Source organism: Globicephala melas, chromosome 10 (assembly GCF_963455315.2).
Source record: "Globicephala melas chromosome 10, mGloMel1.2, whole genome shotgun sequence".
Lineage (NCBI taxonomy): Eukaryota > Metazoa > Chordata > Mammalia > Artiodactyla > Delphinidae > Globicephala > Globicephala melas.
Window position 1 is genome coordinate 44,620,433 of NC_083323.1, and position 27,022 is coordinate 44,647,454.

The 27,022-nt window shown below is 38.6% G+C and overlaps 1 protein-coding gene across 1 annotated transcript in view; it reads right to left on the bottom strand.

Annotated features, from left to right (window-relative positions):
* TRHDE (thyrotropin releasing hormone degrading enzyme) overlaps positions 1 to 27,022 on the bottom strand; it is a 405,192-nt gene that overhangs the window by 268,033 nt on the left and 110,137 nt on the right. Inside the window, exon 3 of the mRNA XM_030866254.2 lies at positions 17,486 to 17,612. Within this exon, the coding sequence (XP_030722114.1) occupies positions 17,486 to 17,612 (127 nt within the window). The remainder of the gene's footprint in view (positions 1 to 17,485; positions 17,613 to 27,022) is intronic.

The window sequence follows — 27,022 nt, forward strand, 5'->3', positions numbered from 1 at the left end:
AGGTGAAGCAGGAACTGGTCGAGCAGGAGATGTACAGAGAGCAAGAGAACAGCCATCTTAGGTGGCCTGGTCATACCGGGAGAGACTGATGTAAATGTGATTTATATTTTTAAAAGCTCACTCTTGGTTGTTTAGACAATAGAATTGGGCAGCAGGGAAGGTTGCAAAAAGTTGCAAGAGAGAGAGTAGTTTACAGGCCTGTTCAATAATATAGGAGAAAGAAGATGGTGACGTGGACTAGGGAGTCGCAGTAGAAATAGGGAGAATGAGTAAAACACATTATACATGTTGAAGGTAGAAGCCTAGAGGACTTGCTGATGAGTTGCATGAAGGCTATACAGAAGACAGAATCAAGACTGACTCTTCAATAGTTTACCTAAGTATCCCTCTACCTGGGGCTGCCATTTGTTAAAAAGAAGAAGATGGAAGATGGAGCAGGCTTGGTGGGGGAAACAAGGGTTCTATGGTGGGAATGTTTACCTGTTTAACATCACAAATGTCAAATAAGTTAGAGCTCACAGAAGGTCAGAGGTGACTTAGTAAGCCTCATGCCTACACAGCCCACATTTTTCAGAACTTGGGCCACAAGAAGGTGGCCCTCATGTTGCGATACAGTTATTCCCGAGAAGGAAAGGGGGAGCAAGGAAACGGTGGGGAAGGAGAGCGCTTAAGCAAACAGTCAATTGCAGGGAACACATCTCATGTTTCAGAATCTGTCACATTTTTAAACCTAGCAAATAGCAAAATTGAGGGTCTGCTCTGACAGTGTCAGATTTTGTGTATCTGTTGTCAAACATATCAGTCACTGAAGATAAGAGATGAGAAAAACTACAAATAAATGATTACAGAAAAGGAAATATGCTGATCCTCTTTCTGAGACAGTGGTTGATCTATTTCGAACAATATAGTGCTGTGTTATAGTTGACATGTTTTTTGTACTGAGCCTAGACAGTGAATCTCAGATTGTTGAGCTCAGATGTGAAATGTGTCACAAGTATTACAAAGTTGTTACTACAAATTTCATGAAAGTGTTAAAGCTTACTATTAATAAGTCTTTTCTCTGTTTGAATCAGGGTTAATATATCGATACAATTCCCATACATCTGCTTTCTGCAGTGCTTCACTGGGAGAGAAAGAATGGGTTGGGATGACAATTAGTAATTCACCTGGCTTGTGTGAATGTGCTTAGGTATACGCTACCCATCTGCGCTCTGAAGGTGGCAAAATTTAAGAAATACTAGTTTAGACAATTAACTGCCTAGACTTAGAAATGTTAAGATGAACTATTTCCAGGCCTACCTTATTAATGTGCTACACTTAAATGTGTTAATAGTCACCAGTGTCTAATAAATGAGGCAAGACAACATTTCCTGAGCTCTCAAATTCTGAACACTGAGCAATCTGACTCATAGCTCAGATAACAGGTAGATTCTAAACATGCCACTTTCAACAGGATTTACAGGAAATCCACAGAGCAGCATGTATTTGTGACTTTTACCCCCTCATTTCCCAACACAACTCTTCCTTTTCTTAGGAATAACAAATTTCCTAAGAAAAAACTTGTACAGAGAAGAAAGTCATAATTAGATTTGATTATTGGCTTTTCTTAATAGACAATGAAGCCTATTCAACCATCACAATCCCAAGCACCCAGGGCATCTCGCAACAACTTGAGTCTTTGCCATATTTATCTGTGTACATTCCCTAATCCGATTCAAATTCACATCTCTTGCAAGCTCTTTCATTCTACCCTCCGGAACTCCCTAGGCATCATTAGCAAATTCTCCTATCTCCTTAATTTCTTTTCTGAGTGTTTTGTTTTGTTTCTTGGTTTCTTTCCTGAGTGTTTTAGCTCTAATTGAAACTTGGCTATATCTTGAAGGACACTCTCTCACATGGGGGTGATTTTTCTTTCACACCCCACAACATACAAGCCTGGAAGTGTCATCCTTGTTTAAAGCTACTTATACCACCTTCCTAAAAATCCCAGCTTTGAGTAAGGGATACCGCCTGTTTCCCGAATTCATCTGCTGTTGCCTCCCAGGCGTCGCATTTCATTAAATGCTGCCTCATTGATGATCAGGAAACACTGACTTTGTTTCCACCACTCTTCCATCATCCTTCTTGCATGTCTCAATGCCCACATGGATAATCCTTCAAAACGCTTGAGAGGCCTTGATCTCCTTAGTTCTAGTGTTATTTTCCATTGACCACATCCAGACCATAGTCATACGCTGGACATTGTCATTCCCAATAACTGTACCACCCGGAAATGTCTTCGTGTCAAGCAGTCCACTTCTTGCTTGTAACATCCTATCTGTACAGCCTTGTTCCGCCACTTCTGCTTCAACAATACTTCACCCTCCTCTCTGGGATCTCCAACCTATTAATTCTACACAATTTCACAGCCACTCCTCCTCTCATATCCTAGCTCCCCATTTCACCCAGGTTAGATGATATGGGCATCACTGTAATTATTTAATAATTCCCTTCCTGTTATCTTCAACTACTTGGCCCTCTCTCCATCATTCTCACTCAGCAAAACCTCCACACTACTCTATGCCTATCCTGTGCCTGCACGGACTTACTAATGGTATAAGTTTTAAATTTATGACCGTATAGTTAAGTGGGCCCCTCTGCTGTGCAGCAATCATACTGTATTTCTGTTATGATTTTGCTCTCCCACCCTCTAAGACAATTATCTCACAACCCTCCTCTTCTCAATCTCAGCCATTCTCTACTATCTCCTTTCTTAATTTGAAATTAGAGGTTGCAGAGAAAAATGGACATCTTAATCCTGACAAAGTCAAGGTTTCCAGACATTACTCATTTTCGGTGACAATGTGAAATAAACTATAACAGGTATTTGATATAATAGCCTTCATGTGAATACAGGATATGAATACAGTGTGTGATATATAAGATGTGAATATGTATGTAATCAGTATATCTAAATAAATAAATTGTATACAAATATACCATATTTAGTTTTTAAAGGTATATATTAATAAATTGATATACAGTGTATAAATAATATAGTATATAATTATTGTTTATTAATACAAATTTAAATTCCATTAATGTATATATTCTTTATAAACTTAGGATCAAAACAAATGCCTTTAAGAAGAACAAAGTGTACTAAGTATTTTGAATGTACCAATTCAGTTTAATTCTTAAGCATTTATAAAAAATCTAGAAAAAAACAAATCCCTAATAAGGATCCCTAATAAGGTTTGAGGGATTTGTAATTTTTACATTGTTGAACAATGAGGTTATCGAGTAACATAGGATTCAACAAACTGCAGCCTATGGGCCCAATCTGGCCAGTCATATGTTTTTGTAAATAACATTTTATTGGGACATAGCCACATTTATTAATTTATATGTTGTCTATGGTTGCCACTGTCTTGCAAGAGTTGAAAAGTTGCAGCCAAGACGGCATATGGTTCCCAAAGCTGAAAATATTTTCTACCTGATCCCTTACAGAGAAAGTCTGCTGACCACTATGATATTGATTATGGAGACTTCTTTACATGATTAAAATTCTTTCTAATCACAGATTTTTTTCACTACAGATAAGAGGGAGAGGCAAAGTAACGACACTTTAAAAGGTAAAGCAATAATTTCTTCTTAAGTAGTCAAAGTAATTGAAGCAAAATAGAATGGTAATGGAAAGGCCTGCCTAATTCAAGTGGTTGCTACAGTCTTTATTTTGTCATCCCCACCTCAGCCTAAGAAAACAGCGTTGTAAATGACTCAAGCCCATGCACGTAAGTGTTAGACAGCTTGGGCTGCCATAACAAAATACCATAGACTGTGTGAGCTAAACAACAAAAATTCATTTTCTCACAGTTCTAGAAGCTATAAATCTGAGTTCAGGTTGCCAGCATGGTTAGGTTCTAGCGAGAGCTCTCTTCCTTTCTTCTTGGCTTGTCGACACCCACCTTTCGCTGTGTCCTCATGTGGAAGATAGAGATCTCTCTCTCTTCCTCTTCTTATAAAACACCAAAGCTAATGGATTAGGACTCTACCCTTATGACCTCATTTAACCTCAATTACCTCTTAATTACCTCCTGCCACCAAATATAGACACCAGGAGAATTTAATCTTCAACATATGAATTTGGGGGAGATACAATTCAATCCATAGCAATAAGAATTCATGATTTGGGGTATATCCAAATTTCTGCTACAGACATGGACTATTGGTTTTGCCCAGGAGAGGAATTTTGCTCATCAAGTTTCATACCATTTACCAGCTGGCTTATTGGTATTAATAAAAATTAACAGGTTATATCTCAATGTACTTAAGAAGCTAAATGATCCTAAACGCTATCAACCTACCAATTATTTTACAGGTTAGTGAATATTTTTCTGTCTGTAAAATAAAAAGAATTGCTAAACTATTTAAAAGCTAAAACCATCCTATTTTATACTATTGAAGACACTCTCTAGGTCACTCATGAATTATTTCCCATACGAATATAGAACTCACAAGGAAAAATAATAAAGCCAATAAAGAATAAATCTAAGTTATAAACCATTAAAATTCCTCCAACTGAAAAATGGCATTTGGGACTCACCGTCTCTCAAAATTACCCTTTAAAAAGCTTAAACGCCCTAAAGGCTTCACTTACAACTACCATACTGGATTTGCTCTGCTTGTATATTGCAACCTCCCTTACTAAAGTTTGTTTTACAGTTCAGTCTGTTTTACATTTCAAAGTCCATAAGCAGCAGCATCAAAATTCTCAGAGACAGGAATGAAAAATCTCGAGACTAAAAGATGGACCAGTAGTCCATTTTACATTTGAAATCTCAAAAAGTTTTAGTCTCAATCCTAGATCCCCCCAGTGTCATGGTAGATAAAGTCATAATGTTAAAACTTTTAAAAATAGCTGATTTTTTTTTTTAATGAGAATGGCATTTTTTTCAGCTTTTTTTTTTAACATCTTTATTGGAGTATAATTGCTTCACAATGGGGTGTTAGTTTCTGCTGTATAACAAAGTGAATCAGTGATGATACTTCATTCAAATGATTATATCACTTCTACATTAGCTAGAATTTTTTTTTTTAACATTCTTTTTACTTGGTAATAATCTCCCAATATCCATCCAAGTTGAATTTTATACGGTTTGCTGAGGATTTGTCTCCTATATTTGAGAAGGGAGTGAACAAAATACGTACACCTCACTCAGGTTACAATAGCACATCTGCTTCTCACCTTACAAAATTGTAAGTAGATATTCTATGGTTTACAGCAAGGATGTTTATCACCCTTTATTATCTGATAAGATCAAAAGACTTTAATGCCAAAGGCAAAGGGATGCCCTGATTATGATTACCACTTAGAATTCCTAAACCTTAGAAATGATCATCAATAAGTAATCATGGCAAATCTTTACAGTGGAAACATCTGAAAAGTTCTGAATTGGATAAGGAACACTATCACAATTATACTGGAACAAAGAAAAGACAAAAAAATGTATTTTGACACTTTCTCTCCTAAGAGCATTTTGCCTTAATTGACTTTTAGATACTTAACCTTACTTTACATAACTATCCCTCAGTTTCTTGAAATGAAGCTATTTGGGAAAACCTTCTGATCTCAATATAAGCTATTTTAGCTCTCAAGTTTATGGCATAAGTCACCTTTCTTTTAAAACTGCCTGATTGGCAGTGCTTCTGTCAGCAGTAATCCCCAGCCTAGACTTTAATGAAACAGTCCTCCCTTTCTCTAGGGCTTTGGATAGCAATTTGGCTATAATTAATTCCAGATTGACCAATGGCCAGTGAAGGAAGTAACTCACTCTCAGAAGAGGATTATTACAACCACAGTTTTGTTCTAAATACAGCTGCTCCATCTAGAAAACACAGAAAATACAAAATATTTATCTTGCTATGTTAATTTCAAATGACCAAGAAAAAGAGAAGGAGGCATAAAAACATTGTTCCCTTTCATTGTAGCTACACAGAAAAAATAAGCCACAGGGGGGAGAAAAGAAACCTCATAGTTTTTCAAACTTGTCACAGTTTTCTAAACTGTAGCTGAAACTGACATCAAAACTTCATTTGAAGTCCTATTGTAAAGTAGTAAACTCTGTTGATCCTCCCTTCACAATATTCAGAATCTGCCCATTTCTCACCACCTCCACTGCTATGACTCTGGTCCGATACAGTATTAATTTCTCGGATTAATATAATAGCTTATTTATGCTTTGGGTTTGACTCCCCTTCTCCCAACAACCTGTTCTTCATGAAACAGCCAATGTGATCCCTTAAAAAATATAAGTCCTGCTATGGACTGAATTATATCCCCCAAAGTTCATTCATTGAAGCCCTAACTCCCAATGTGATGGTATTCGGAGATGGGACCTTTAGAAACAGGTATTCAGGTTTAGAAGAGGTCAAAAGAATAGGGCTCTCATGATGAGATTAGTATTCTCATAAGAATAAGCACCAGAGAGCTTGCTTTGTCTCCCTCTGCCATGCCATGAAAACATACCAAGAAGGTGGACATCTGCAAACCAGGAAGAGAACTCTCACCAGAACTCAACCATACTGGCACTCTGATCTCAGACTTCCAGCCTCCAGAATTGTAAGAAAATAAAATTCTGTTGTTAAAGCCACCCAGTCTATGGATTTTGTTATGGCAGCCCCAGCCACTAGAGCAATGCCTTTGCTCAAAATAAAAGTGAATGTCATTCAATGGCTAACCAACAAGATCCTTCACCACCTGGCACAGTTACTTCTCAGACTTCATCTCACCCCACTCTGTCTCACGCACTCTGCATCAGGCACACTGGTTCTTCAACAAGTCAGATACCCTCTTCCTTAGAGTTCCCACACTCTTTCAGATTTTGAATCAAATGTCACCATTTTCAGCAAGGCATTCCCTGACCATCCAACCTGTTTAAAACTTCAACCCCTCCCCCCACCAATATTTCTGACACTTGCTTCTCTGCTTTATTTTCTCTAGAGTACTTATCACTTTCTAATATTATATACTTATTTTGTTGTTTGCCTCTCCGCCCTATTAAAATATAAGCCCAATGAGGATGGGGATTGTTGTCTCTTTGGTTACCTGCAGATTCTTCAGTATCTAATAGAACAGAATCTAGTATATAACAGGTATTTAACGTTATCAAATCCATGAGTGAAGGTTGTTTTCATTTCAAAAAACAACAAGAGCTCAAAGACAACTAGATACTTATTTCATTTTCAGATTGCAAAATCATCCCAGGTACAAAGTATGGCCTCTTATAGCCTCAGTCTAGAGTCGCCAAGATAATAAACCAAAAGCTCAATACCTCTTCTTGGTATCAACTCACCCATTTTTCACCAAATGTTTCCTTTACATAAATTCTAATCGGAAAGCGGCTGCAACTATAACTAATTCAACTTTCACCTCTTTCACCTGTATTTACCAAAAAAAGAGTTTCCTTGGTAGTTTAAATGAACATCACCATTATTTCTTTGTTTATTCTGTTAAAAAGAAATCATATTTTATTTCATTCACAAAGTAGCCAAAGCTTTGCCTTTTTCCCCTTTCTAGTGTGGTTAAAGATAGTTAAAAGAGAAAGAAGTCAGCGATTACTCATTCATTCAACAATAATTTATTGATTGCCTACCTTGGGCCAAGTACTGTTCTAGGCAGAGAGAATAGAGCAGAAGACAAACAGACAAAAACATGTCTGTTCTCATAGAACATTCACATTTGGCAAAGGAGGAGAGGTAGCTTGGAGACAGATAATAAATAAAATAAAACATAAATAAGATACATATTAAGGAAGATAATAGAAAGTGCTATGCAGAAAAGTAAATCAGGGAAGAGAGATGGGAAGTGACTGGCAAGGCTGCAATTTAAGTAGGGGGATCAAAGAAGACCTCACTGGAAAAGGTGATATTTCAGTCATGCACGTATCTGAAGGAAAAGCGTTCTGGGCTGAGGGAAGAACAAATGCAAAGACCCAAGGCTGGCACATGCTTGGTATGTTGGAGAAAAAACAAGGACGGCACTGCCGCTGAAACAGAGAGAGTGAGAAGGAGAGAAGCAGGAGATAAAGTTGGAGTAGCAGCAAGTGGCCAGATCCTCAAGGGTCTTGCAGGCCAAAGAAGAATTCTGGATTCTACTCTATTATTAATGGGAAGCCATTGGAACATTTGAGCAGGAGTGCGACATCACCAGGTAAGTCCAATATCCTTCCCAAGAACTCAGTAAATTCAAGTATCTCACGTGCTTTTCCCACTTTAACTTCACATTTCAGTGAGGCTGAACTCTTCACCCAGGCAAGAATGAGAGTAGTAGCTTTGGAAATGCGGAGAAGTGATCAGACTCCACATACGTTCAGAATGTGGAACCAAAAGGATTTGTTGATGGTTTAGATAAGTAACATGAGAGAAAAACACTACAAGTCTAACGATTTTTTTACCTGAACAACTTTTGAAGGGATGAAGCTCCCGTTTACTGAGATGGGGGAAAATATGGAAGGAGCAAGATGGTGGTTTAATATCTCAAGCTAAATATGAACATGTTAATTTGAGATATTCATTAGGCATCCAAGTGAAGCTATCAAATAGTCAGTAGAATGCAGAAGTTTGGAGTTGAGTCAGAACCAGGCTGGAGATGTAAATTTGGGAATCCAGCATCAGCAGATGGCATTTAAGCCGTTAGGCTGGATGAGGTCACCACCAAAATAGGTATCAAAGAGAAGAGATGCAAAACTGGAGTCCTGGGGCACTCCAGTATTAAGCAGCTAGAGAGGGGAAGAGGAGGAAAAACTGGATTTGGAAAGAATGTCCAATAAAGAAAAACAAACCCCCTAAACAGGAAAATGTGTTGCCTTGAAAGACAAGTGAAAAATGTGTGTCAAGGACTTGGAGAGAACAACTGTGTCAGAGGCTGTTGACAGCTCAAGATGGAGACTGAGAATTGGCCATTGGATTTAGTAATGTAGAAGCATTACTGAACTCAACAAGAGCAGTTCTTGTATAGTGTTGGGGGCAAAAGCCTGATGTAGAGTGCACTCAAGAGACAAGGGAAAGCAAGAAATTGGAGTCAGTGGAGACGGACAACCCTTTCAAGCAGCTTAGCTGTAAAATAAAGGAGAGAATGGTATAGTAGCTGCAGTCAGTGTGCCTGTGTGTGGTTAGGCTGAGAGAAATAGCACTATGTTTTTAATGCTGATGGGGAAAGACCCAACAAAGATGGAGAATTGAAGATCCAGGAAAGAGAAGAGAGAATTGCTAAAGGGATGTCCTTGAGCAGGTGAGAGAGGATGGGATCAGGTGCACAAGAGGAGGAGGTGTCCATTACTGGACCAACGCCACTCGACCCATATTAACAGGAAAGAGAGCAGAGCGTATGGCACAAGACTCGTGCAATGACTACATAGGAAAATGTTGAAAGTAGTTATTTCCTAGCTTAATGGTAAAGTTGTAAGGGCCAAATACCTCTGCTGAAATATGTAAAACAATGCCTTGGAGGCATCTATAAATAAGCCCTGATTAAGTTAAGCACTTTCTAAAGTTGCATCATTTTCAGGATAAACAATATTTCACAAAACCCTGACTGAATTAGTGAAAATATACTTAGGAGTAAATCCAAAGTTGTGAAGCTCTGAAATTCTTAAAACCAGAGAAGGAGGGAGGAGGGCAGTAAACAAATTGAACAAGTAACAATATTGGCAAACTAGCTAAATAATAAAAAACTTCCCTTTAACTAGACTGTATGCTTCTAGTGGAAGAGGCCACTGTTGCTGAGTACAATATACATAGTAACTACTCAATAAATGCTGTTGAATTAATTAGTTAATTCAGTTCTATAGCTGGTTTGTGTTGCATAAAATTCTCCACCCAGTGTACTTGTGGTTTGCTAGTTTATAGCAGTAATAATCTTATGCATCATTCCCACTAAAAGGCATTGCTTTCATTGATTTGTTTATTTCTTTTTTTGTATTAGTAACTGAATATTATAAACATTGAGCATCATATATATGTTTTGTTTGCTAATACAATCTTGGAGGCATATAGCATGTAATAGCTGCAAGACAGCTTAACAAGGACAGTTAAATGGTCATATTATAGAATAATTAATGAAGGGGGAAATGCCTTGCTAAACTGTGTTAAAATACTTGTTAAATATTGAAGTAACTGTGTCTGTTTTAATAGGGTTTGGTGGTGTTTCAGCACAAGTGGTTATCAGAGTGAAGGTTAGGAACATATAAAAAATATTTTCCATTAAAAGACATGGTAACTGTTGGGTTGATGAGAAAATCACCACATGAAAGGTTTTTCAGAAATAAACTGCCGTCATAAAATTGGGAGACTATAGTTATTTGATTCCAAAGAGGGGGAAAAGGATAGTCATTTGAAAAAACTTATTTCTCTAAAGTACCTGGTAAACCAGAAGGCAAAGAACTGCCTCATCTGATTTCCTAAGAAATGCACTAGTAATGTTAACCTACTAGTTAACTAGAGATCCTTATGTTAGTCTCCACCAAGAAACCACATCATTAAATAGCTCCAGTGTATATTCAAATACTTTTAGGGATGCTGGTTGAAGGAAGCATCTTGGGAGTGAACAGACATTATACATAATTAGACCAGACTATATAAAGAGCTTCTAGAGATTTTATTTTAAAAAGCAGTGTTAACTTGAGGCTATCAACAAAACATATATATAGTACTCAATATTTACCTAATCAAAAGGAAGGTAAGAAAAGTCATCATTTCAAACAATTAAGCCTCAAATAATAACTCAAGTATGAGATGTATAATTAAAATGAGAATAGTATTATACGATTATCATCTCAAATCAAAAACAACAAATATACCCATTACTTAAAGAAAAAAGATACATAACCACAGAGAGTGAAATGTATAGCAGTCAATACAAATATTTTATGAAGGAAAAAACTCCAAAGCTTTACTACTTGCAAATAGCAAATCATCATCATCACCATCAACAGCATCATCATCATCACCTCCATCATCATCACCACAATAAAGAAATGGATCTATCTGTTATAGCTTAAACAAAACTCAGTCATTCAAGCTAGCCTCTCTTATTCATGAACTTCAATAGGGCAATTTATCCCATAGCTTATCTGTTCCATTATAGAAAAACAGACTCCATCAACATGATACATAGAGCCTAAGGTATCCATGGCTTTCCCCACCACACAATTCTCAAAATAATTTCTCCCCTTTCTTTTCCACCTCTGATTAAATTTGTTTCTTTTTTCAGGACTTTAGTAAAGATAAGCCTTCTTTTTATGTCCCTTTCACGCCTACAGCATCGTGCAATGATCCCACATTCTTAACTACATGGTTCTACATTTTTGCCCCACAAAATTTTGGAGCTTGGTTATATTCGATATAGTGTGAGTCCCTAATCCATTAATTCCTGTAAATATAATATTCTCTCCTTAACGAAATCACAACCTCCTTGAAGCCATAAATTCTTGTTACAAAATACCTGTGCTCCCTCTACAATTACAGCCTGTGCCAAGGAAGTAACAAATTCTTCATAAAAGCATGGTGTCCTGAAAAGAAGCAATCAAGCAAACTCCTTCATGAAACGCATTGATTTACAAAGTAGCAGCAAAACTGAAAACTATTATAAGTAATTGAAATCTAAATAGGATGAATAACAAATATTCCAATACAAATCTGAGTCACTTTATCTTCCACCTAATTGACTTATAAAAAAAAACTATCATGAAAAAACATTTCAAATACTCAAATATATCTTCTGACTGATGAAATTATGAGTTATAAGACATGTGCTTATTTATTTTTTAAAAAAATTTTCTATAAGGACCATATATTACTTTTTAACATCAATATGAAATTAACAAAAATAGTTACTACATTATTCCTCTAGCAATCAGATTACCTAGTTTATTAAGGTGACCCATATTTTAATCTCTGAATTCTCAAAGTTTCTGGAATCTGTTTCATCAGAATCCCAAGAATCTGGAGCCAGAGAACCTGGGTTTGAATTATAAATCCATTAATTCCTGCTGTGTGATCTGAGTACATTACTTAGTGCCGAAATTTCGTCACCTAGAAAATGCAAAAATAACAGCCACTACCTCAAAATGCTGTAATAAAGATTAAATGGGGCTTCCCTGGTGGCGCAGTGGTTGAGAGTCCGCCTGCCGATGCAGGGGACACGGGTTCGTGCCCCAGTCCGGGAAGATCCCACATGCCGTGGAGCGGCTGAGCCCGTGAGCTGAGCCTGAGCGTCCGGAGCCTGTGCTCCGCAGCAGGAGAGACCACAACAGTGAGAGGCCCGCGTACCACAAAAAAAAAAAAAAAAAAAAAAAGATTAAATGAGTTAGAATATACGAAGCCCTTAAGAGTGGCCCACAGTTAGTAAACACAAACCCATTTGTTTTTGTAGTTGTGGTCAGTAAGTTTTGGGGATAAGAGGAAAGGTAAGTTAATTATAAGTCTATAACAACCTTCTTTTAAAGTAAACCTCCATGTCTCAGACAGTTCTCATGAAACTAGGGCACAGAGCTATAGAAAGGCTTGTTGTACTGTATCAAGTAGATTCTATACGTCACATTACAACTTAACAACAAGAAGGAGAAAATCTCTACAAACCTCCTACTAATAGTTTTAATTACCTAATGGAGAGATTTAAAAACAAATCCTTACACAGCATACCCTCCTGCCTATTTGGGCTTTAAAATGTTAAAGGAATATCCTTATGCAACAAGGAGAATCAATATTGTCCCACCTGCAAGCATCAGAATTCCTCTTAGGGAACTACCCTGATAAACTACTTGGAGCAGAAACTCAAATCCTTAGAGCTGAGCTAGCATAAGATGACACAATGGCAGAGAAAGTTAAGACTATTCAGCATCAGAAATGAAAAAAAAACATTGGGAAAGAGAGCAGATATTGCTGAGTTTATGACAGAACAGCAAAGTGATTTTTAAGAAAAGAAGGATTCAATATTACATTGTAAGGGTTTGTTTGGGGTTTTTGCAATGTAATGCCCTGACATTTACATATGCGCACATCCCCCCAAAGCACCAGTAGAGTCAGATCAACTGGTGGAGGTCTGTTTGGGGTTTTCTAATGCAAGTCAAAAAAAAAAGAGGCAAGTTCCACAACTCCCTTGACATCTGGGACAGGGACAACCTGTGAGGTAAGGATGTGGTCTGTTCACAGAAACAGTTCTTCTCAAAGAGTGGGCATTTTTAGAACACAAATATTTCTCCTTCCCTCTATTTCCAGAACCCTCCCCATGGGGAATTTTCAGAAATGCTGATCTGTGATCTGTACTCGCTGTCTCTAGTTGCAGCATCCACCCCATTTGCTCTCGAGCACACCCATCAGGTTTTTGACCTGAAACTGCTCTTGCCCAGGTCACACGGCAGCCTCAATGAATGATCAATTCTCAGTCCTCATCTATCTCGACTTACCACAATTTATCATCTGCTTTTCTGTGAAATACTTTCTTCACCAAATGCCCAGAACATCTAATATACCTATTTCTTTAGTGCCTTAATCACTTGCTTCTTCTCAGTAGCCTTTACCAGATTAGGATCTCTCTAACTGCTAAACGGTTCCTATTCTCTTTTTTTTTTTTTGTCTGCATTCAGTCTTCATTGCTGTGTGCAGGCTTTCTCTAGTTGCGGCGAGCGGGGGCTACTCTTCGTTGCGGTCACTGTGGAGGCTTCTCTTGCTGTGGAGCACGGGCTCTAGGTGCACAGGCTTCAGTAGTTGTGGCGCACAGGCTCAGTAGTTGCGGCTCACAGGCTCTAGAGCACAGGCTCAGTAGTTGTGGCACATGGGCTTAGTTGCTCTGCGGCATGTGGGATCTTCCCGGACCAGGGATCAAACCTGTGTCCCCTGCATTGGCAGGCGGATTCTTAACCACTGCACCACCCAGGAAGTCCCTCCTATTCTCTTTTCTACCTGCTCTCACAGCCTTGGTGATCCCGTCCAGTCTCATAGCTTTATACCTCATAAAATGCCGGCAAATGTGTATCTCTAGCTGGATTACTCAGCCAAACTCCATATTTGTAAACTGAACTGTCTACTTGAGTTTCTTACAGACATCAAGTTGCCACGTAAATGTTTAATAGATGTATCAGTCTTTAAAATGCTATCTTTCCACAATCCTTCTCTCTCAGTAAATGGCAATTCCATCCTTCTAGTTCTTAGGCACAAAACCTTGGAATCACTTGTGGTACGTCTCTTTCCCCCAAATCCCACATCCAGTTCATCAGCAAATTTGCTGCCTCTACTTTCAATATATGCCTAGAATTAGACCACTTCTGACTACCTCACACTTAATATCCTAGTCCAAGCAATATCAAATTTTCCCTGAGTCTTGCCATAGCCTCTTAACTGGTTTTCATGCCTCTGCCCTTTCCCCTACAACAGGATCTCTCAACCTCAGCATTATTAATATCTTGGGCTAGATAACTCTTTGCTGTAGGAGGCTGTCATGTGCATTGCAGGATGTTTAGCGGCATCCCTGGCAATAGTACACACTCCACCAGTCCCCCTTGAGTTGTGAAAAACAAAATGCCTCCAGATATTACCAAGTGCCTCTAAGGGACAGAATCACCCCTCAGTGGAGAACCATTGCCCTACGGTGTATTCAACCTAGTGACAAGAGTGACCCTTTTATAACAAAAGCCAGATTATGTAATACCTCTGCTCAAAACTGACCAATAGATCTCCATCGTACCCCCCACAAAAAAACAAACAAACAAAACAATAATAAAAAAACCAAAGTCCTGACCACAGCCTGCTGGCTCTACAGGATCTGTCACTTACCCACTACCCCTTGACCTCATCTCCTATTTTTCACCCCTTTACTCACTCTGCTCCAGCCCTATTTGCCTCTTTGCTGTTTCTCAAATACATGAACAAAGTTCCCATCTCAGAGTCTGGGCACTGTGTTCCCTCTGCCTAGAGTCCGCGTCCCATGATATCCACTTGGCTTACTCCTTCACTCCCTTAAGTTCTTTGCCCAAAAGTCAGCTTCCCAACAAAGCTTTCCATATTCACGCATTTAAAACATTCAGCCTTTTCCCCACGCCCCATGTGCTCCCCACACTTCCTATCCCTCCATTCTAGCTTTATTTTTAATCGCACTTATCTCCATCTGACATGCTATATGTATCACTAATTGCTTAAATGTCTGGCTCTACCTAATAGAATGTTAAGCCCCAGGTGGGAAGTGATTTTTGCCTTCTTTTATTTGCAGCTGCCTCCCAATGACATAGACAAGTGCATATGTGAGGTACTCAATAAATGGTTATTAAATAAATGAGGGAAGGAAGGAAGGGAGGAAGGGAGGAAAGAGGGAAGGAAGAAGGAAGGAAGGGAGGAAGGAGGGAAGGAAGAAGGAAGGAAGGAGGGAGGGAGGGGAGGAAGGAGGGGTGGGAGGGAGGGAAGAATAGGTGTCTTGGAAACCATCTTAGATCTAAAAAGTCACGGCAGATGCAGCTGATATCTAGGATACATCTACATTCATCATTTACAAAGACTGAGTCAATGTCCATAGAATTCATTTAAAATATAATTTGTAATGTACAGTAGAAAGTAAGGATTTGTCAAAATGCTTCTGTGCTTCGGAATTTTTATGTAGGGAGCATTTAGAAAGTATATTTATAAATCCATTAACATATAGCTCTAAATATTTAAAGGTATATTAAATAAGTAGAACTTCAAGAGAAATTTTACAAAGTGCAGGGGATGTGGAAACCCCCCTAGATACATAAAAAGGAGTGTGCTGGGATTAGTCAAATCATTCAATTATATACACCGAAAGGTAGCTTAACAAGTAATAGTAACAGTGAACAAAGCTCTTTTCTACAGATGAAAGACAGCATAGTTCAATTGTGAGTGAAAGAGAGGAACAGAAATGCTTCCTGCTGCAAGCTGACAGTTACATGGAACCCCCTGAAGTTATAAATTGAGTTCCTCTGCTAATTACTGGTCTGAAGGGGAAAAAGATTCACATTTTATTTCTCTTGCTGAACGTGCAACATAAGCACTCGTGAATTTTACATTAGGGTCAAGCTGAGAAGTTCCCAGCCTGTTTTACCTGGTGTAGAGAACAGTGTCACCCCCATGCAAATGAAGTCAGGTCTTCCTCTCTGCCTTGGGTGCCTACCAGGGAGATCTCAGTGTAACAGATTCTAATAGGGAAGTTGATATAGAGGGGAAAATAAAGAAGGAAGAACAAAACAAAACATAGATCCTATTTGAAATAAAATTTTGTTTAGAAATTTGAAAGAAAATCTTAGGGATTCTAAGAGCACATGTTTCAAAAGACCTCAGAATTTTGTAATATCACTCATTAAAACTGTATGCTACACCCACTGATAACAATATCAACTATTCTATCTACTTTCTGAATCACTGATTATAAGACCAATAAAGCTATACAGCAGGCAGGTACTTTAGTGAAATAAGCCCATCTCCAGAGACAAGAACCCGCGGTTCAAATGCTAATACTCTTGACCAGGTAAGCACTTTATTTTTGTCAATGAGTGATAACGTTTATGTGGATGCTGATTAACAACACTCCTGAGAAGGAAAATGGATCGGGGAGGAGGGGTGAAGAACAAAAAACGGTTGTGATATTAATATTTCCAAACAGGTTTTCTGAGAAGAAAAAATAGCTTCAGCATTTCTAATGGGTATATATATACCCTTTCTAACTTCCTGGAACATCACAGTTCACTCCCTGTAAAAGCAGCAGCTTCATGCAAATCAGGATAACAAAATTCATTCATGTACTCATTCAACAAATAATTATTGAACCTACTCACTTTGTAAAAGAAAGAAATGTAAACATATTCATGGTGAACACAATCTCCCTCATTGCAATTGTCCTCCTCTCTTGTTTTTATTCTATTTACTGTAACTGTGTACTCAAAATATGACTGAACAAAAATAATCTAATGGACGACTAATACATTCAGGGCTGACGTGTGAGAATTAGGAAACAGAAACTAATCAATGAGTGTCTTCTTAGTGTAAAATATTATATAGTTCTGGGAGTCATCAAGACCTAGCTTGAAATCCCAACTCCTTTTCTTACTGGCTGTCTGAGTAAATGAAAGACTCCCAGGTCTCAATTCCCTTATGAGGAAAATGTTCTAACGGTACCTACCCACAGAGCAGTTGTGAAGATTAAACAAGATGTTGGCAAGCACCCCTCCATAGTGCTTATTCAACAAATTAGCTACTTGAGTTATCTTTCGGAGTCTTAAACTCACATAATGTCTTTCTTAATTCCTATGAGCACTTCTTGGCAAGACTTAAAAACACTGAATTTTATTTTACCTCTTCAGAAGAAACTGTTTTCTGTGCTCATCTTCTCTAAAAATATAACCCTTAGAATTTTCCATGTTTCTGGATGTCTCAAATAAATGCATGAAGAAGAAATTCCACCTTCAAGGAGCCCTTACAATAAAATAACCAAGGAAATTCTTACCTAGTTTTGGCAAGGAATAGGGCACTTGGAAGTAGTCTTCATAAAATTCTATTAATCTCTTTGTTATGTGGAGAGCGTAGTCCCCGGATCCTCTTCTGATAGCATCAGGTCTTGCATATAAGCGTACCTAATTAAAAATATACAGAAAAGTTACTTTAGCCTTTTGATCCTCCAATTTTATCTTCCCTGCATATATGAGCCTATACAAATCACTTTGAATACTACGAATATTAAGCAGCATTCTTGTTCTTATATCAAAGCATGCTGTGGCTGAAAGAACCAAACTTAAACAATTAAAGTAACCAAGTCGAGCAAGTCACAGTTTCCCAGCTTTACAAGTTGACATAGAGAAGATTTATATTGCATCAAAATAAATATTCAAAGTTATCACTTACATGTGCTTGCTAGAGATAGGAAGGTACGGTGGATTAGTATAACGGTTTCCTGACTATGCTGAAAGCAGGCGGGATATGGTGGCTTGGCAGGAGAGAAAATTCATGGTTTGTTAAAGTAACACTGCAGCAAGCTTTGGAAGTATTACCAGGCTGAACAAAAAAAAAAATTTACGCTTCTTCTTTTCTTTGGAAGCAACTATCCAATTGTCCTTATTCCCAATATGCAAAGTAGGATAGAAAACTTTTCATGTACATAAATGATTGCCATTTTGGAAGGCTGTCTGCAACCGTTGCCGGCTTCAAAACCAGCTGAAGTAAGTCATATTTCTAACACAATCTGGATACTTAATATTGATTTTCAAATCAAGCATTGTATATTATCTAGTCCTTGGCCAAAAAGGAGCCTGAGGCAAAGAACATAAAACTGAACAAAACTAACAACTGTGCAGAAAAGGTTAAAATGAGATTAGTTTTCTTAAAGCTTTCATAAAGCTATCTGGCATCTTTCTTTCCAAAGGCTAAATCTGTTTTTCACAGATGTGGTCCCTAATCCTCGTATCAATTCCGTGAATAAGAAATATGTATTTTGTGGAGCAGCGGAGAGCCCGGGAGGTGGGTTTTACTCTTGCTCTGCCACTAACCAAGCTGGGAGATATTGAACAAATTACTTAACCTCTTTGGGTCTCAAGTGTTCTCATTTATAAAATGAAGGTGTTAGCCACCAGCTGGTTGCTAAAGTGCTTTTCAGTTCTAAAACACATTACTTCCAATCCCATTTTACAGATAACGAGGTTGTGTTCTTTGCAAATCACTAAAAAAGTAAATGGTTTACTTGGGGTTTAGAAATGGATCTTTATATTCAACAGGAAGACAAAAGAGAGCTGTACCCAATCATATAAAAATGGATTATACAATTAACTCTTTATTATTCTTGCTTAAGGAAAGACAACAGAGATGTGTATAATCAAAAAGAGCAAGAAGTCAAGGAAAACACATTCTGACTTTGTTAGAAAGACCTGTAATTCAATAAGATGTTTACTAAATTCAATAACAATTATTTACTGAAATTGTGAAACGACTTCCCATCTGACAACCAAATGAAATATCAAATGTAGTTCACAGTTGCCTACAGTTTTGGTTGGCAGGACTATAAAACCAAACACTGTCAGGAAACACCACCTGCAACAGCAGAAAGTACCACTCTCAGAGAGACAGCGGTTAGGACCCCCTACCCCTGACGTCACCTGCTTATAAACATGCAATGTCTTAAGTTCCCAAAACACAGACCCTAAGGAAAGTATGAGTGTACAGGTGATTTATCAAGGAAGTGTTCTCAAGGAGAAACCTACAAGGGAGCAAGGAAAGCAATATAAGGTAGCATAAAAAGCCAAGCAAGGGTGTAATTTCAAGTGAAGTCCTGGCCTCGGCCTGATCCTACAGGGAGCTCTAGAGTGTAAATTGCACTGGTGAGTTTGTGCTGCCTTGAAGTGAGAGAGCTTCCATATTCCTGCATCTCAGTCATTGGATACTGGTTACCCAGGAGAAGGCATAAAATCCCAGGCACTTGTTCTTGAAGGATCTGGATGATGCATCTCCTGTGGTCCAAGGAGAGTCCTTGGGAGAAGAGGTCAGGTGTGAACTGTTAGAAGCGAAAGAGTGAGAGTTGGGTGATAAGCACACCAAACAGGAGAGGAGATCTGGTCTGTGCACCAATAGCATACACCGCAGACAAGAATCATTCATTCCTGCATTCACTCATTCAACGAATATTTATTTGGCATCTGCTTTGCACCAGGGCCTGGACTAAGCATTTGTAAGTGATGAAGAAGACATGTTCTCTAACCACAGATGGTACAAAGCATTATTGGGAACAAAAAGTAATGAAAATATAATCCCCATTCTCAAAGAGCTTCCCATTAATAAAGGTAAATTAGATAATAATAACAGATAACGATGCATGCCATATGAATGGTAAGCCATGAGTGCCAAGCGGATATAGAACAGATAGTTTTCAGAAGGTTCAAGGTGAAGTAAATAGTAAATGCATGTTAAAACCATAACCAGGACCACTGCAAAATAATGCAGCAAAAGGTCACTGATTTTACTCAAAAGGAGCATCACTGATTTTAGTAGAAACACAGCCATTCCTGTCAATCAGCTCTACCTGTTAGTCAAGCTATCTGTAGGCCGAGACAAGAGAAGCACAATTAAATCAATCTGGTTGTCAAGATTTGATGGAAATGATCCATCCAATCTGAGTGAGAAGATAAAACGTACCGAGTCTTCATTTACTCATTTATTGCACGCCTGCTGTGTGCCAGGCATTGTACTAGAGAGTAGAAATAGAACAAGAAAAATTTCTGCCAGAAAGTAAACAAAACATTTACTCTTACTGCTCTTAAGAAGCTCACAATATGTGGAGAAACAAACAAATAAATCAACAGCAAAATACAATGTGAGAAATGTAACTGCATTTTGCCTTCCCTCCCATTACAATGGACCCCTGTAATATAATGGAATGAACTCCCATTACAAGGACTGAGCTCCTACCCACGGCCAAACCCTCCACATTCTACCCCTCCTGCCTTTTCGAAGACATTATTCTCAAAATTCTCCCCTTTATCTCCCGTATCGCCAATTTATGCTTCCATACTGGATCCTTTTCATCAGCAAACACATACTCTGTATCGTTTCCTATGTTTAAGAAAAATCTTTGTTGACCACAGTTCCTCCAGCTATGGTTTCCAGCAACGGTCCTTGAAAGAGTTTCCTATATAGTTAGAATTAACATGTAAGTTAACATGCAAACTAGAATACTTTCAAAATAAACAGGAGCACTTAACACCCTGAGACAATAGGTATAAGTAGGGTGCTTGCCCATTTATACTCCCTGTTTCTGGTCTCTCTTGAAGTCACCGCAACAAGGCTTTCATCCCCACTACTCCACCAAAACTGCTCTCATCAGCATCACTTATGGCCCCAGGATGTCAAATCCAACCATCCAACCGTCAGCTCCCAGTCTTCAACATGCTTAACCTATCGGCAGCATTTGACACAGTTGATCATTTCCCCTCTTTCAAACACTTTCTTCACTTGGCTTCTATCTGGTTGACCACTCCTTCTCAGCCTCCTGGCTGATTCATCCTTATCCTCTCCCTCATCCCTCTCACTTCTTAATGTTGGAGGATGTCTGATTTTAATCCATAGACATCACTTCTTGGTCTACACTCAGTCCCTTAAAGACAATATTGAGTCCCATGTTTATAAATATTATTTGGATGCTGAAGACCTACCCCATAATTCCAGACTTCCAACTGCCCACTGGACACCTCCACTTGGATATCTAATAAGCTTCTCAAAATTAACACATCTAAAATCCAAATACTCAATCTCTCTCTCTCTCTCTGCCTCTCTGTCTCACAAACACACACTCACACACATACACACCTGCTCCTCCTGAAGCCTTTCCATCCAGCTGCCCAAGCCCAATACCTCAAAACCATCCTTGTTTTCCCTCTTTCTCTCACACTCCCAGGTTCAGCTGGTCATCAAATCCTTTTGGATCTACCTTAAAAATATACCCAGAATCCAATCACTTCTCACAACCCCACCACGACCATCCTGGTCGAAGCTTCCTTCATTTCTTGCCTGGATAAATGCTCTAATTTCCTCCTGATGCCTCATCCCCTACTCCATTCAGCCTCTTCTCTACACAACAACAACAACAAAGTTCCAATTAAAATAAATATCAGGGACTTCCCTGGTGGCGCAGTGGTTAAGAATCCGCCTGCCAATGAAGGGGACACGGGTTTGAGCCTTGGCCCAGGAAGATCCCACATGCCGCAGAGCAACTAAGCCCGTGCGCCACAACTACAAAGCCTGCGCTCTAGAGCCCACGAGCCACAACTACTGAGCCCGCGCACCACAACTCCCGAAGCCTGCACGCCTAGAGCCCGTGCTCCGCAACAAGAGAAGCCACCACAACGAAGAGTAGCCCCCGCTCACCACAACTAGAGAAAGCCCGCGCGCAGCAACGAAGACCCAAGGTAGCGAAAAATAAATAAATATCAAATCATACCACTCTTCTTTTTGTCCTCTAGTGGCTTCCCATGTCATTTAGAGTAAAAGTCCAAGTTTTTACAAGGGCTCCCAAATCCCTATAAAAACCTAATCCCCTTTACTTCTTGTCTCATTTCCTACCATTTTGCTCCATACTAACCTTATGCCAATTATACACTAGCTTCCTTGGCATTCCTCAAACATGCCAGAGAGATTCTCTCATCAAGGCTTTGAGTTTTCCCCTAGATATCTCCACGGCTCATGCCCTCTCTTCCTTTAGATATACTTTTCCAAATATCTTTGCTTTCTGAGCTGTGCTCCCTCCCACCCCAGGACTCTCTATTCTCCTTCCTTGCTTTATTGTTTCCCATACATTTATCACCATTTAACAAAAGATATGCTTTACTTATTCATTTTGCTTCTGACTGCCTTTTTCCTAAGAATGTAAGTTGCATGAGGGCAAAGATTTTTATCTATTAGTTCTAACCATACAAAAGTGTCATTGTGCTAAGGCAACAATGTTAACCAAATGATAAGTGATTTTAAAGGCAACAGTAAATAGTAGGACTTAATTATAATACTGGTGGTAATTCATGGGGGGATATTAAGCCAGAAAATGATAAAGTTACTTTTGCATGTCAGAAAGATTACGTCAGTGACCTATACCAGGTGAACTGAGATATAGGGGGACGCTTGTGAAGACGTCCAAGAGAAATAAAATTAGAAAAGTGAAGAGATACATAGTGATAGGTAAGACTGGATACGTAAAGAGAAACCTCAAACCAAATTAAAGAAGGGCCTGTAAACCAAATGGTAGAATACTAATTCACTCCTACAGGCATAGGCAAGTCACAGATTTTAAGCCACAGAATGACATAATCAGAATTAAGTTTTAATTGATGATGCTAGCTGCAGTACAGATGATAGATGAGGAGAGACTAGGATCAAACAAAGGAAATACGTTAGACTATTGTAGTGAAAGTTGACGGTGGTTTGGACAGGGAGAGATGGCAGGAGGGATGCAGAGAAATGGAAAGATTTATTCAATTGGTCCTAACATTCTATTGAACAAGTCCTTTAGTTACCAGATAAAGCCAATTGTAGTCACATTCTTAGTAATGAATAATCATTCACCTTATCTGTACCTGTCGCACTCCAGTGCCCAGTTGGAACAAGCGAGACCAGCTGAAGGATGGGGTTGGGGGTGGGGGAAGTCCAAAATATTTCACAAACTGGATAATTCCTTTGTTGTTAGTCAAGAGTTGGCTGTGCAATAATTCATTTTATTACTGTGAAAAAAAATCACAGTCGTTTTCTTCTTTTAGAGCAACTAGGTTCTACTTAATCATAACATAGAAACTAAACCTTCAAAAAGAGTTATCACTCAAAAGCAATGAAATATAATTTTATTACACCTGCTCACTTGCTCATCTGACATTCCACGATAAGAGCCCAGCTCTGAAAATGTAAATTGCTAACCAGGCTTTATCTCTCCCTCTGCGTAGCTTCTTCCTACAACCAATATAAACCAAACTGCACATTAAGGTCCAGTAGAAAGGACATTATACTAGGAACTGGCACACAGGGATGTGAGACTCAGCTTTCTCAGTAACGACTGTCAACTTGGGAAAGTCTGTAAACTTCTCTGGGTCTCAGTTCAGAGTTCCTTCCAGGGGTAATAGTTTATCATTATCTATATATCATATTAACCCTGAGAGGCTGGTGCATCATACTAATTTGCCTAAATTGTTCTCATCTAGTCACTAATTATTTTGAAAAGAAAATAATGAAAAGGTTTTGTTTTTAATCTTCACTCAGTTTAACTCCTTGACATTTTTTGCTTCCCTTGAAAATACATACCAACTACTCAGCCGTCATTCTCCATCCTTTAATCGAGTGTTCCTCTTTTTATTTCCCTGAACTGTCCATGAACTTGGTACTGATCAGACAGACATAACTATAGTAGTCAGCCAATACGAAATAGAAGAAGCTGGCCTTGGAAAACATGATCTTATGGCCCCACTCCTGTGGGAATACACAGCAGCAATGAGCTAAGGTTTAGGAGCTACATATTTTTGATCCCATAGAAAACTTAAATGCCCAAAATAGGTATTCCTAGGGGGCTTCTGTTTGACCCAGTGGCCTTTACTCTGTAGTTTCATGGACCCTCTATATTTAAAGTATGTTTGTTTTATCTTTTTATAGGATTTTAAGTCCAGTCGATCCTTGAACAACATGGGTTTGAACTGCACAGATCCACTTATATACGAAATTTTTCAATAAGTACATTGGAAAATTTTTTGGAGATTGCAACAATTTGAAAAAAAAACATGAACCACGTAGTCTAGAAATATCAAAAAACTTTTAAAAAGGTGAGACATGTCATGAATGCATAAAATATATGCAGATATGCATATAACATACCAAATATGTGTTAACTGACTGTTATAAGTAAGGCTTCTGGGTCAACAGTAGGCTCTTAGTAGTTAAGTTCTGGGGAGTCCAAAGTTATACATGAATTCTCAACTGTGCAAGGGGTCAGTTCTCCTAACCCCCTTATTGTTCAAGGCTCAACTGTGTTTTGATCATAGAAGGGGGAAAATACTAAAGGTAGACACCATCACTCCATTGGTCATCTCACTTTCTCACAGTAACAGGGATGGCAATTAAGTTTCAACTTATTCTGACAACTGAGAGTGGCTTCTTTTTTTTTTTTTTTTTTTTTTTTTGCGGTACGCGGGCCTCTCACTGTCGTGGCCTCTCCCGTTGCGGAGCACAGGCTCCGGACGCGCAGGCTCAGCGGCCATGGCTCACGGGCCCAGCCGCGCCGCGGCAAGTGGGATCTTCCCGGACCGGGGCACGAACCCGTGTCCCCTGCATCAGCAGGCGGACTCTCAACCACTGCGCCACCAGGGAAGCCCCTGAGAGTGGCTTCTTAGAGGACATATCAGGAGAAAACTTGAGACCACATCTGCACTTGTCAGGAGAAAGCGCCATGATCTGTGAAATGCCATCTGTGCTGCTAGGGGTAGGAGAGGTGGCACTGATGTCAGATATATGCCATTATTAGGACAGAATATTCTTTGGAAAGGAGTCATAATGGTAGGAAACTTTAGATAAGTTCAAACTGACCGTCTCTGATAGCTGTGCAACTCAGAATTAGAACATCAAAGACAGTTAAATGACATCATCAATGGGATATTTAGTTAGTTAGCTATTTAATGAGCATATATTAATGGTCATGTGCTGACTGTCCAAAGGTAAGCAAAAGAGACATGGTCTCTTCTCTCAAGAAGCTTGCAGTCCAGTGGGGAGATACAGCAACTAAGTCTAATCATTGAGAAAATCAATGTGGACCAAATTTACAATGGCTCTTCAAAGAAGTTCTCTCCATAGAGATGGTGATTCATCAGAACAGGGACAGAGAACCACGGAAGTGAAGAGAGGCAAACAACTATTCAAGTTCTTATGTATAATGTTCTACTTTCATTGTATTAAAGATTTCAAAGGAAAAGTAAAAATATATATACAATTGTAATATAATGCAAATAAGTAAACACATGCAGTTGTCAGAAATATTATAAAATTTTACACTAAATAATTCTGGAGACTTTCTTCTAATAATTTAAAATACTTCACAGATTTTCTTATTTATCTTTACAAAATATCTGTAGAATCAGTATGGTGTTCAGCAGTGAATTCTGATTTTGTAGATGAAGGATCTGAAAAGAAGTTTTTCTATAGTCACTGAGCCATTTTAAAGGACAGTGAAACTAAATTTCTCTAGTATCTTTCTTCTAGACTGTTTTAATTATTTGTTGTGTTATAAATGAATTGTGGTAGTTGCTATACAATTATGTGAAACAGTGTGTAGTTACACCATACAGCAAAGGGAAAAAAAAATTTTATAGCACTAGCACACCTGTTAAATAAAGACTTGAATAACACTTGCTCTGATTTGACGTTTGTAGTTTGGTATGTTAAGTTAAATAAACCTTCTGGCTTGCCAGAGTTATTCTCTGAGAAAAGTTCATACTGAAAGAGTACATTAAGAACTTTGGAAGACACAGAAATTATTTCATGCCTTTCAAATTTCACTCTAATAACAATAACAAATTTGCTTTTCCTTTCACCTAACTGAAAAAAATCAGTCCCTTTCTTTAATAACTGCAAAACAATGATGTGTTGTCACTAAACTCTCCACCATTACAGCTGAATTCATTCGCCTATGTGAATATAATTTGATTTGGGGGTTCTTCATACAAATCAATAAAACAAAACAAGACAGGCAGAAGGGAGCAGGTGCTTTTGACACTATGTAGAAGAAAAATACATCGAAACAAAGAGGGAAGGATGTTGTAAACAAGAAGCTAAAAGCCCAAGAGTATTCGTCTTCTTTAAAATTCGGAAGATACCGGGTTTTTTGCAAAGAAAAAGGAAAATAAATACACACAAAACTCTGACAGAAACAAGGAGCCAGAACCCAGATGCACAAGCCAATAAACATAGGGAGGAGGCTGCAAGGGGGATGGGGAAGGAGCTGGCGTGACTGGAGCAGGTGGTACAAGGGCAGGAGGCAGACCTTGCCCCCCAAAGATTGTTCTAATCCTTAGAACCTGTGAATGTTATCAAAGGGACTTTGATTGTGATTAAATTAAGAATTTTGACATGAGGAGATTATCCTGGATTATTCAGGTGGGCCCTAAATGTCATCACAAATGTCCTACTAAGAGGGAGGCAGAAGGAGTTTTGACTACAGAAAAGGAGAATGCAATAGGATGACAGAAGCAGAGAGAAATGTGAAGATGCAAAGAAGGAGAAAGAGCTCATAAATCACTAAATGCAAGACATGCAGCTCTAGGAGCTGGAAAGGCAAGGACCAGATCCTCCTCTAGAGCCTCCAGAGGGAACCAGCTTTGCCAACACCCTGATTTCAACCCTGTTAAAACTCATTTTAGATTTCTAACCTCTGGAATAGGAAGAGAATAAACTTGTATGGCATTAAGTCACTGAGTTTCTGGTAATTTATTACAGCAGCAATAGAAAGCTAGTATAACTTTTTTTTATCTTCATGCCAGTTAAC